Here is a 12109-nt window from a genome sequence, read left to right as displayed (position 1 = left end):
GAGAGGGGATGTTCATGTAAGAGCATGCATTATTAATAATCAATTAAATTATATTCTTGCCATGTTAAAAAATACAGTCTTAAAGATAAATGTAAAAGTTTTAACATATTATTTTAACAGTTATTTTTTATTTTATTTATTTATAACAGTTTCTTTTATTTATACATTTATTTATTAACAGTTATTTTAATTTCATTTATTTATTTTTTAAAGATTTTTAAAAATGCGTTGGGATCATTTTGGACCTGGGTATTAGTCAAAAACACTTTTGTAAAATTATCTGTATTTTATTAGTCTCAAAAAATATATTAAAAGCCCTTTCCCCATATTACATAAACGTTTGGCATTAAACTTCGTTGCTAAACCTGCAAATACACGAACCATTGCAGTATGAGAAATTATTCACTGTTTCATCTGAGAGAGAACTTTACGCAAGTAAAATTAATTTAGTTTTAAAGATTTGTTGTTGTTGTTGTTGTTGTTGTTGTTGTTGTTGTTGTTTTCTTAGCAATAAATACATAGCTTTCATAAATTTATCATTTTTACAAACGAGCAATCACATTATTCAAATGGTCGTTCATGTGTAATTAGAGATTTCAAGGAATTTCTGAATGTTTTAAGTAATAAAAGAAAGGTAAATGCAGTAATAACATGGTAATAACATGATAACATTCAAATCTTTATGATTAATAAGAAGTTGATGATCAGGTACAATATGGTTTTAGTTGTAAAATATTAAGTCATGACTGTTTTATAAAATAACTCTTCCGGGCCAAAAGGAACCGGAATGCAAAAATGCCATAAAGATTACGAATATATTATAAAGGTTAAAGATAAAGGTGAGGAATGACTGACAGGTGTGACTAAACAAACAGAACACGTGCAGCAGCGCCCTCTCATGCTGAACCTCAGTAATGACAATTCAATTCAATTCAATTCAAGTTTATTTGTATAGCGCTTTTCACAATACGAATCGTTGCAAAGCGCTGTACAAAAGTTTAGGGTACTACAATATTTTTAGTAAATTTAATATTTAGTGGTGAATACTGTATGACAACTGTACATGTGAACTCTTCTGACCTTACTTGAATGGAAAAACCCTATAAACTCCTTCTAAATTTCATATTTCATTTGTAAAAATATTAAAATATATATTTTTTTTAAAGTTTGAATATTTCATGTGATTGTTTTTCCTGGTCATTTCAAGCGGAACCGTTATGAACAAGAATGTTTTCGTGTGGAATGCCGCACGCACGCGTGTGTTACAGTGTGAAGTGCCCGTCTTAAAAGGATGTCATGGCAGCCTCAGATCTCTTTAAAACTTTATTATACACAATCAACAATCTCCTGCAACAACAGAAATACAAAACTGCCCTGGCAGTCGTCAAAGGCTTCAGGAATGGAGCTGTGTGAGTTACAATGATCGTTTCAACAGCGTTTTCATGCATGTTTGCTATCAAATGCATTTATATATCTGTACTTCTAATGTTGTTTACTTTTGGACATGAAAAAACTTTTAATTATATTTCATCTTGCGTATGAAAATGACTGTTTTATTTTATTTGAACGTTATGCATATTAATAGGTTTGCATAATTGCTAGTTTTAGACATGCGACTCACTGTAAACATGTAATTATGTGCTGTTTATATAAAGAGGATGTCATATAGCTTACTTAATTTTTGTATTTTTCAGATATGGGGCAAAAATTCGTGCCCCTCACGCCCTGGTGATGACGTTTCTGTTCAGAAGTGGCAGGTGAAGTGAACTTTGAACTCTCAGATAGCGCCATGTCACTTTCATGTCAAAATAAATTTGTCTGGCACACGCATATGTTCTGCTGCTTTTGTTGAAATACGGATAATATTAAGTTAAAAGTTTACATACACCTTACAGAATCTGCAAAACGTTAATTACTTTACCAAAATAAGAGGGATCATACAAAATGCACGTTATTTTTTGTTTGTTTAACACTGACCTGAATAAGATATTTCACATAAAAGATATTTATATATAGTCCACAAGAGAAAATAATAGTTACATTTATAAAAATTACCCTGTTCAAAAGTGTACATACACTTGATTCTTAATACTGTGTTGCTACCTGAATGATCGAACAGCTGTGTTTTATTTATTTATTTTGGTGATAGTTGTTCACGAGTCCCTTGTTTGTCCTGAACAGTTAAACTGCCTGCTGTTCTTCAGAAAAATCCTTCAGGTCCCACAAATTATTTGGTTTTTTAGCATTTTTTTGTGTATTTGAACCCTTTCCAACAATGACTGTGTGATTTTGAGATCCATCTTTTCACACTGAGGACAACTGAGGGACTATTTACCCTGATCTTCAAATTAAAAAAAGTTTTCACCCTGGCTCTTAATGCATTGTTTTTGAACCTGAGTGTTTGAACCTTCTGTAATAGTTGCATATGAGTCCCTCAGTTGTCCTCAGTGTGAAAAGCTGGATCTCAAAATCATACAGTCATTGTTGGAAAGGGTTCAAATACACAAAAATGCTGAAAAACCAAAGAATTTGTGGGACCTGAAGGATTGTTCTGAAGAACAGCAGGCAGTTTAACTGTTCAGGACAAGCAAGGGACTCATGAACAACTATCACTAAACAAACAAAAAAAAAAAAACACAACTGTGGATCATTCAGGTACCAACACAGTATTAAAAATCAAGTGTATGTAAACTTTTGAGCAGTTCCATTTTATAAATTCAGCTATTATATTCTCTTTATATGATCCCTCTTATTTTAGTAAAATAATTAATATTTTGCAGATTCTGCAAGGTGTATGTAAACTTTTCAGCTGCATGTATATATTAATTAACATAGTATTTCTCTCTTTTCACATTTTTAATATATATTTGTTGTACTATTTAATTTTTTTCTTTTTGCATTACATGGCTTTGTTCTGGTAGCTGTGGAAAATGTTTAAAATGCAGTACTATCTGATATAATACAATTTATAATACTAATATAATACAATATATAATTATTACAAACATATGGTAAACATAGCCATTTCTTTCGTGGGATGTGGCAATTCCATTGCTGCTGTATGTGATGAATATTCAGATATATGGCATGGCTTGAAACATGCAATCAATAAAATCTAATCATTGCTTTATCTCTGCACATCATCATCATCATCATCATCATCATCAGTCTGAGAGAGAAGTTCAGGGCGATCGCTCAGGCCACATACACTCACTCCAGGAATCTAGCCTGCTTTGTGTTCACGTATAAAGGTCTGCAGGCTCTCCAGCAGCGCTTACAGGGGAAAACACTACAGTCTCACTCGTTTCTGGCTGCGTGTGTTGGAGGCTGGCTGGTATTTGGAGAAAATAACAACATCAACAGCCAGGTTAGTGGAACTGAGCGCATTGTCAGATTTATCATTTAATAACTTACTTTAGTCAAATGTTTTATCTATTTTATCATTCATACGTTATAGGTGTTCAATTATATTTGGGGGCACTATAAACTTCTTTTTTTGGAACTTTCTTTTAAATTTTGGAATAATTAAGTTTTCTTTTTTTCCAAGGGTGCATTTATTTGACCAAAATTATCAATATTTCTGTGATCAAAGCTGAATTCTCAGCATCATTACTGCAGTCTTCAGTGTCACTCATCCTTCAGAAACATTGTAATGTGCTGATTTGCTGCTAAAGAGACATTTCTGAATATTGAAAACAGGTGAAAACAGGTGATACATTTTATGTTTCAGAATTCTTCAATGAATAGTACAATAAAAAGTTCAAAAGTACAGCATTCATTTGATATAGAAATCTTTTGCAACATTATAAATGTCTTTACTGTCACTATTAAACTATTTAATGTGTCCTTGCCAAATAAAAGTACTAGTTTCTTTTTTTTTTTTTCTTCTGAAGGGAAATGTGTCATGGTTTTCAGAGAAATATGAACATTGATAATAGTCAAGGGCGTAGGTTTGATGTTGACATTGATATAGATGCAAGAGCATTGATTATACAATTTTGATTATGTAAACCAGCAACATTACAACAGACATACTTTCATAACTTAGTGGCTTCACTGTGACATCAATTCTGTAATGTCACCATGTGTTACTTCTAACAAAGAGGCAGTTTAAGAGACACTTAACTTTACTCTGTTAGTAGTGCAATCATCAACTTCTTGCATTCATCAGCATCAGAGTACATACAGTCAAACCCAAAATTATTCATACCCCTGGCAAATTCTGACTTAAAGTTACTTTTATTCAACCAGCAAGTTTTTTTTTGACTGGAAATGACACAGGCTTCTCCCAAAAGATAATAAGACGATGTACAAGAGGCATCATGTTGGGAAAAAAAAATATTTCTCAGCTTTTATTTACATTTGAACAAAAAGTGGCATGTCCAAAATTATTCATACCCTTTGCAAACTGTCACAGTCTATGGGAAAATCCAAAGTTCTATACCATTCCAAATAGTCCAAGCTGTTCTAAAGCATCCTAATTACCCTGATTCACTGGGAACAGCTGTTTTAATCAACTCAACAGGTGAAAAACAGAAGCTCTCTGCTGTTGGAGCTCACTGAGGATCTGCAGCTGCGCGTTGTGGCTGCTCACAAGTCAGGAAAGGGCTATAAGACCATATCTAAATGTTTTGGAGCTCCAGTGGCTACAGTGCAAAGTATTATTAAAAAATACAAGACTTTTTGCACTGTGAAAAATCTCACATGACGTGGTCAGAAGCCAAAAGTGACACCTGTGCTGGCCAGGAGGATAGTGAGAGAGGTAAAAAAGAATCACCACCAAGGCCATCCTGATGAATCTGGGCTCTGCTGGTGGCAACATCTCAAGGCAGACAGTCCAACAGACACTGAACACCGCTGGGTTCCACGGACACTGACCAAGGAGGACACCACTTCTCCAGATAAGGCCTTTGCAAATGCTCATCTGAACTTCTGTTTTATGGTCAGATGAAACAAAAATTTAATTGTTTTGGCCACAATGATATAGCCTTCATTTGGCGTAAAAAAGGAGAAACCTTCAACCCTAAAAACACCATCCCCACTGTCAAACATGGTGGTGGGAACCTAATGTTTTTTGGAGTGTTTTTCAGCCGGTGGACCAGGAAAACTAATCACAGTAAACGGCACCATGAAAAAGGAGCAATACATCAAAATTCTCAACAACAACATCAGGCAGTCTGCAGAGAAACTTGGCCTTGGGCACCAGTGGACATTTCAGCACGACAGCGACCCAAAACACACAGCAGAAGTGGTGACGAAATGGCTAGCAGACAAAACCATTAACGTTTTGCAGTGGCCCAGCCAGAGTCCTGACTTAAATCCAATTGAGAATCTGTGGAGTGAGCTAAAGATCAGGCCTGAAAGTGTTGGAGCTCATGGCTAAAGATGAATGGGCAAAAATACCAGCGGAGACATGCAAAAAGCTGGTCATCAATTATAGGAAGCGTTTGATTGCTGTAATAGCCAATAAAGGCTTTTCTATTGATTATCGAGAAGGGTATGAATAATTTTGGACATGCCACTTTTTGTTCAAATGTAAATAAAAGATGAGTAATAATTTTTTCCACAATAATGCCTTTTGTACATCGTCTTATTATCTTCTCGGAGACGTCTGTGTCCTTTCTAATGAACAAAAAAAACTTGCTGGTTGAATAAAAGTAACTTTAAGTCAGAATTTGCCAGGGGTATGAATAATTTCGGGCTTGACTGTACATAGAGCGCTTAAAGAAGGTGTGAATTATACAGTATATTTGTGTGTGTGTGTATAACTGAACGCTTTGTTGTTCTAGTAAGGATCACAACTTTTTCTTGTGCATCTGATTGACAGCCAAACCACAAGCTTTTATTTCAGTGTTGTTTTTAATTTTGTGGACAATACAGCTAACAGTTTGTTTTCCACATGCTGTTTAAAAACTTTGTGTTAAAGTAAACCTATACTTGTAGGTATATGCTTTAGTCTGGGCTCTTATATGCACTTGTATGTTATATGTAGTATATTGTATTTCAGTTGTTAAATTTCCACCGGAACTGTAATATCTCTAATTTGATTACTGCTATTTTGGTCTGTTCCCCCAGATAAATATGTACCTGCTGTCCAGGATTCTGTTTGCTTTGTCTCGACTGGCCGTGGAAAAAGGCTTCATCCCGCAGCCCAAGAAAGACCCGTTCCCCTTGTTTGCCACGCTGGTGTGGGGAATCGTGCTTTGGCTGTTTGAGTATCATCCTCATACGCTCCAGCCGTCCCTCCAGTCCTCCATGAACTACCTCTATCACGACAGTAACACTTGGCATGACATTTCAGACTTTCTCATCTATAACAAACCAAAAACAAATTGAGGTACTGACAAGTCTAAGATCTTGCATTAAACTATAGAAATTAGCCAAATAAAAGACCACGTTAGAGTTTTTGTTTCCTTTTATTTTTGATGTATTGTAGAGTTTAATTTCTAAATTTATTTGTGATGCATATAGAAATCAAAAATGCCTAACCTGGACCGTTCTCAAAACTGTGTTGCCTTACATGTTACAGGTTGCACTAAGTGACTTATTTGCACATGGTCTAGATTATATTCGCTCCATTTTAAATGAAATTAGGTTAACTTTATTAAACCTTTATTAAATTTTAAATCTCCCAAAAACAATTTCGGGCCACATTTCATCCTCAAGCAATTATTTAGCTTACATTTTGTGTAAGGACAAATTTAGCTTTCATTACCATGATAGTTTCTCTAAGCGATGATGCCTAAATATTTAACATTTTTAAAACATATGCTTTTTTGCATACTGATAATGAGAACTGGGAATCATGAAACCTTTCAAAATGTAATTTTCTGTGTGCAATTAAAACTGTTTTTCTTTTGTTTTTGAGGTGAAATGTGACCCAGGCATGTTTCGGTGAGATCCTGCAGCTGGTGTTTTTGCCGTTACTGCATTAGATGTCTGTACTGTATGTTAATGGATGTAGATGTGCCAGATCTGACTACTGTTTTGTAAAACAGCACTTTTTGGTGTCATATTACATTATAACTAACCTAAAAGGACACAAAATTTAAACAGAATGATTGCCATCATTAATTCTGTTGATTATTGTTTTCTTACAATTAATTGTGGTCTTGTGGGTCCATAGTTTATTCTAGATTCTCGCCACAGTATTGCTAAATTGGCTATGAATTTAAAATATTTTATTCTTCTGCTGAAACACTTAAAAATCAAAATGCACAGGTTGAAATAAAACCTTTTTTCTCGATTAATGTTATAAACAAAATTACAATAATTAAAAAAAATTAAGTAAACATTCATTTTCAACTGTTCTTGAGCAAAAGCTCCCTTCATATTAAAACTCATGTGTTTAGCTGTGCATTTACTGAATCAGCACATGTCCAAACTGATTGCACTGTATTTTATGTATAATCCTTTTCTATGTTTAACTGTTTTAAATTTACTTTAAATCAATTTTTAAATAATTTTAAACATTTTGCTTTCTCATACAGATGACCATAAAGTTCAAAAACACTTCAAGGACGTAAACAATAACAAGCGCATATAATAAAAACAATATTAATGGACTTATGTCCTCATGACTGTACTTTCTACTCTAACCTTAACCTAAGTCAACTAATACTCTAAGAAGAGTTAGTTGACATGTATTTGCAAAGCTGCTTATAGTCAATAGACTAAGGGGAACATCAACATAAAATGTAATATAATGTAAAAAATAAATGTATTATATGATATGAGTTTTGAGTCTGGATTTACAGTGCCTTGCGAAATTATTCATACCCCTTCTACACTCCCTACTTCATAATGGCAAAGCAAAAAATAGGTTTTTAACATTTGTGCAAATTTATTAAAAATAAAAAACTGAAAAGATCCCGTTGCATAAGTATTCATACCCTTTTCTGGGACACTCGAAATTTAGCTCAGGAGCATTCATATTGCTTCTAGATGTTACTACACTTAGAGTGGAGTTAAACGGTGGCAAATTAATTTGAATGAGCATGATTTAGAAAGGCACACACCTCTCAGAAAAGGTCTAACAGCTGAAAATGCATATCAGAGCAAAAACCAAGTTCAGAAAAAAAATCTGCTGCATTGAAGATTCACAGAAGCATTCTCCATAATGGAAGATGACTGGAACAACTAGGACTCTAGAAAATGTCTGCCAGCCCCCATCCAAGCTGACAGAGCTTGAGAGGTGAAAAGGTGAGGCAAAGAATGGCAGATAATTGCCAAATGCAGATGTGCAAAGCTTGTCACATCAGACCCAAAAAGACTTGAGGCTGTAAAGGTGCTTAATAATATAGGTCGAAAATGTACATACACCTTACAGAATCTGCAAAATGTTAATTACTTTATCAAAATAAGAGGGATCATACAAAATGCATGTTATTTTTTTTATTTAGTACTGACCTGAATAAGATATTTCACATAAAAGACATTTACATAGTTACATTCTTAATACTGTGTTGTTCCCTGAATGATCCACTGCTGTGTTTTTTGTTTAGTGATAGTTGTTCAAGAGTCTTTGGAACTTTGCCAAGTTAAGTTTTTTTTCCAAGGGTGCATTTATTTGACCAAAATGATCAAAGCAGAATTTTCAGCATCATTACTCCAATCTTCAGTGTCACTGATCCTTCAGAAATCATTCTAATATGCTGATTTGCTGCTCAAGAGACATTTCTGAATATTATCAGTGTTGAAAACAGTTGTGCTGCCCAATATTTTTGTGGAAACTGAGATACAATTTATGTTTCAGAATTCTATAATCAATCGTAAAATAAAAAGTTAAAAAGAACGGCATTCATTTGATATAGAAAACATTATAAATGCCTTTACTGTCACTTTTAAACTATTTAATGTGTCCTTGCCAAATAAAAGTACTAGTTTCTTTTTTTTTTTTTTTTCTCTGAATGGTAATGTGTCATGGTTTTCAGAGAAATATGAACATTGATAATAATCAAGGGCGTAGGTTTGATGTCGACATTGATATGGATGCAAGAGCAATAATTGCACAATTTTGATTATGTAAACCAGCGACAATACAACAGACATACTTTCATAACTTAAAAAAAAAAAAAAAATGTGATTGACATTTTAGTCTATAGTGCTTCACTTCAATCAATTCTGTAATGTCACCATGTGTTACTTCTAACAAAGAGGCAGTTTAAGAGAGACTTAACTTTACTCTGTTCATAGTGCAGTCATCAACTTCTCTCATTCATCAGCATTAGAGTACATACAGTCAAGCCTGAAATTATTCATACCCCTGGCAAATTCTGACTTAAAGTTACTTTTATACAACCAGCAAGTTTTTGTTGACCGGAAATGACACAGGCCTTTCCCAAAAGATAATAAGACGATGTACAAGAGGAATCATTGTGGACAAAAAATATTTCTCAGCTTTTATTTACATTTGAACAAAAAGCGGCATGTGCAAAATTATTCATACCCTTTACAAACTGTCACAGTCTATGGGAAAATCCAAAGTTCTATACCATTCCAAATAGTCCAAGCTGTTCTAAAGCATCCTAATTAGCATGATTTATGGGAACAGCTGTTTTAATCAACTCAACAGGTGAAAAACAGAAGCTCTCTGCTGTTGGTTTGTGGACAGTCATGGCTAAGACAAAGGAGCTCACTGAGGACCAGCGGCTGTGCATTGTGGCCGCTCACAAAATCAGAAAAGGGCTATAAGACCATATCTGAAGTTCCAGTGGCTACAGTGCAAAGTATTATTAAAAACTACAAGACGTCCCGCACTGGGAAAAATCTCAGAGGATGTGGTCGGAAGCCAAAAGTGACACCTTTTGTGACAATTTTTGGGGGTGTTTTTCAGCCGGTGGACCAGGGAACCTAATCAAAGTAAATGGCACCATAAAAAAGGAGCAATACATCAAAATTCTCAACAACAACATCAGGCAGTCTGCAGAGAAACTTGGCCTTGGCCACCAGTGGACATTTCAGCATGACAGCGATCCAAAACCCACAGCAAAAGTGGCGAAGAAATGGTTAGCAAACAAAAACATTAACATTTTGCAGTGGCCCAGCCAGAGTCCTGAGGGAAATAAAAAAAAGGTCAGGGTGATGGCAAGGAGACCTTCCAACCTGAAAGAGTTGGAGCTCATCGCTAAAGATGAATGGACAAAAATAAAACTTGCTGGTTGAATAAAAGTAACTTTAAGTAAGAATTTGCCAGGGGTATGAATAATTTAGGGGTTGACTGTACATAGAGTGCTTAAAGGAACCGTATGTAGGATTGTGGCCAAAACTGGTACTGTAATCACTTTCAAAATACTGTAGAACGGTGTATCCCCTCCCAATCCCCCCTGACTCGAGGTTGCCAGCTAAGCTGCAGAATCCAGCAGGAACGTGCTACAAGGAGTAATTTTTTTTCTTCTGTTAATTATGTTTATGCTTCACAAGAGATGTTTTGTGAAGTAATTATGTATCGCAAAAATTTACTAACGGCGCTTAGCCAAATATTTCGTAAAGATGTACTGTAATACCACATTTCAGTCAGAACATAGATTGTTTTCATACCCTGCTAGTGGTGCGATATAAAGCTTTTTATGAACGCATTTAGCACGGGCGACCGTGGAAAATCCACTTTGTACGGAAGCAAAGTTAGCCAAACATAGATGAATCTTACCTGTCCAGGAGAAAATTAGCATTAGAAATTTTATTTCGGACTTTGTCACGACGTATTTCGGATTCATAACGAGGCTTTTAGGTTTCGTAACGTTATACATGTGTTATCCGATACGTTCGTAGCTGCAGCTGCAACTAGAGCAGAGCTGGCAACCCGGATGACGAAACTCTACTGACTTTGTGATTAGTAGATAGCTCCTCTAGCTCTTGATTGTATTCGCTCCATTTTAAATGAGATTAAGTTAACTTTGTTAAACCATCATGTAAGAACAGAAACACAACATGATTTTAAATCTCTCAAAAACTATTTCGGGCCACATTTCATCCTAAAGCAATTATTTAGCTTACATTTTGTATATGGAAAATTATTGCTTTTATTACCATTATAGTTTGTTTCTCTAAGTGATGATGTCTAAATATTTAACAATTTAAAACATATGCTTTTTTGCATACTGATAATGAGAACTGTGAATCATGAAACCTGTCAAAATGTCACTTTCTGCATGCAATTAAAATTCCCTGTTTTTCTTTTCTTCTTTTTTCAGGTGTAATGTGACCCAGGCATGTTTTGGTGAGATTCTGCAGCTGGTGTTTTTGCCGTTACTGCATTAGATGTCTGTACTGTATGTTAATGAACGTAAATTTGCCAGATCTGACTACTGTTTTGTAAAGCAGCACTTTTTGCTGTCACATTACATTATAACTAACCTAAAAGGACACAAAATTTAAACAGAATGATTGCCATCATGTATTCTTTTGATTATTGTTTTATTACAATTAATTGTGGTCTTGTGGGTCCATAGTTTATTCCGGATTCTCGCCACAGCATTGCTAAATTGGCTGTGAATTTAAAATATTTTATTCTTCTGTTAAAACACTTAAAAATCAAAATGCACAGGCCATTATGAGCAACAATTCAGTATGTTGAAATACAAAAGTAATTTTGTGCCATTGTGTTCTTGAGTAATTTTGTAGGTGTGGATTTGATGTAAGAATGTACGTAATAATTAATTATTGAAATAATTAAATACATGAATGAAATACAGAACCAGAATGTCTGGTTGAGTCATTAATATTGTTTTTTTTTTTTTTTTTTTTTTTTTTTTTTTTTTTTTTATTAAGGATTTTCAAATAATACAAACAATCAAGACAAAGACAATCAAACAAACATACAAACAAACAAACAAATCCCAAGCGCTGCAGGTTAAATAAAATGTACAAGTGTACTTAAAAAAAAAAAATAAAAGAAAAAAAAAGCCAAAACTCTCTTAAATAAAAATTTCAAAATTTCAAAATTTGTGTAGGAAGGATTGGAGAGGTTCCCAGAGTCTCCTGAATTTGTCCTGTTTGTGGTTGAGGTCATAAGTTAATTTCTCCAAAGGAAGAAAGGCTGACAGCTGAGAAATCCACATGGAAATAGTTGGAATCTGAGATGTAGACCATTTCAGTAATATACATTTCT

General features: G+C 34.4%; 1 protein-coding gene across 2 annotated transcripts; it reads left to right on the top strand.

Moving 5' to 3' along the window:
• Nucleotides 1-1269: 1269 nt before the first annotated feature.
• Nucleotides 1270-11695, top strand: pxmp4 (peroxisomal membrane protein 4). Of its 2 annotated transcripts, none has more exons than XM_073851785.1 (5): nt 1270-1409; nt 1695-1757; nt 3169-3367; nt 6076-6337; nt 11193-11695. In XM_073851785.1, the coding sequence occupies exons 1-4, from the start codon at nt 1297-1299 to the stop codon at nt 6334-6336; spliced, it is 636 nt and encodes a 211-aa protein (XP_073707886.1). In that variant the 5' UTR covers nt 1270-1296; the 3' UTR covers nt 6337; nt 11193-11695. The 2 variants fall into 2 exon arrangements, with proteins under 2 accessions (XP_073707886.1, XP_073707887.1); XM_073851786.1 differs by lacking the exon at nt 11193-11695 and adding an exon at nt 6869-11182.
• Nucleotides 11696-12109: the final 414 nt, after the last annotated feature.

Source organism: Garra rufa, chromosome 12 (assembly GCF_049309525.1).
Source record: "Garra rufa chromosome 12, GarRuf1.0, whole genome shotgun sequence".
Lineage (NCBI taxonomy): Eukaryota > Metazoa > Chordata > Actinopteri > Cypriniformes > Cyprinidae > Garra > Garra rufa.
This window is presented reverse-complemented; position numbering and strand designations above follow the sequence as displayed.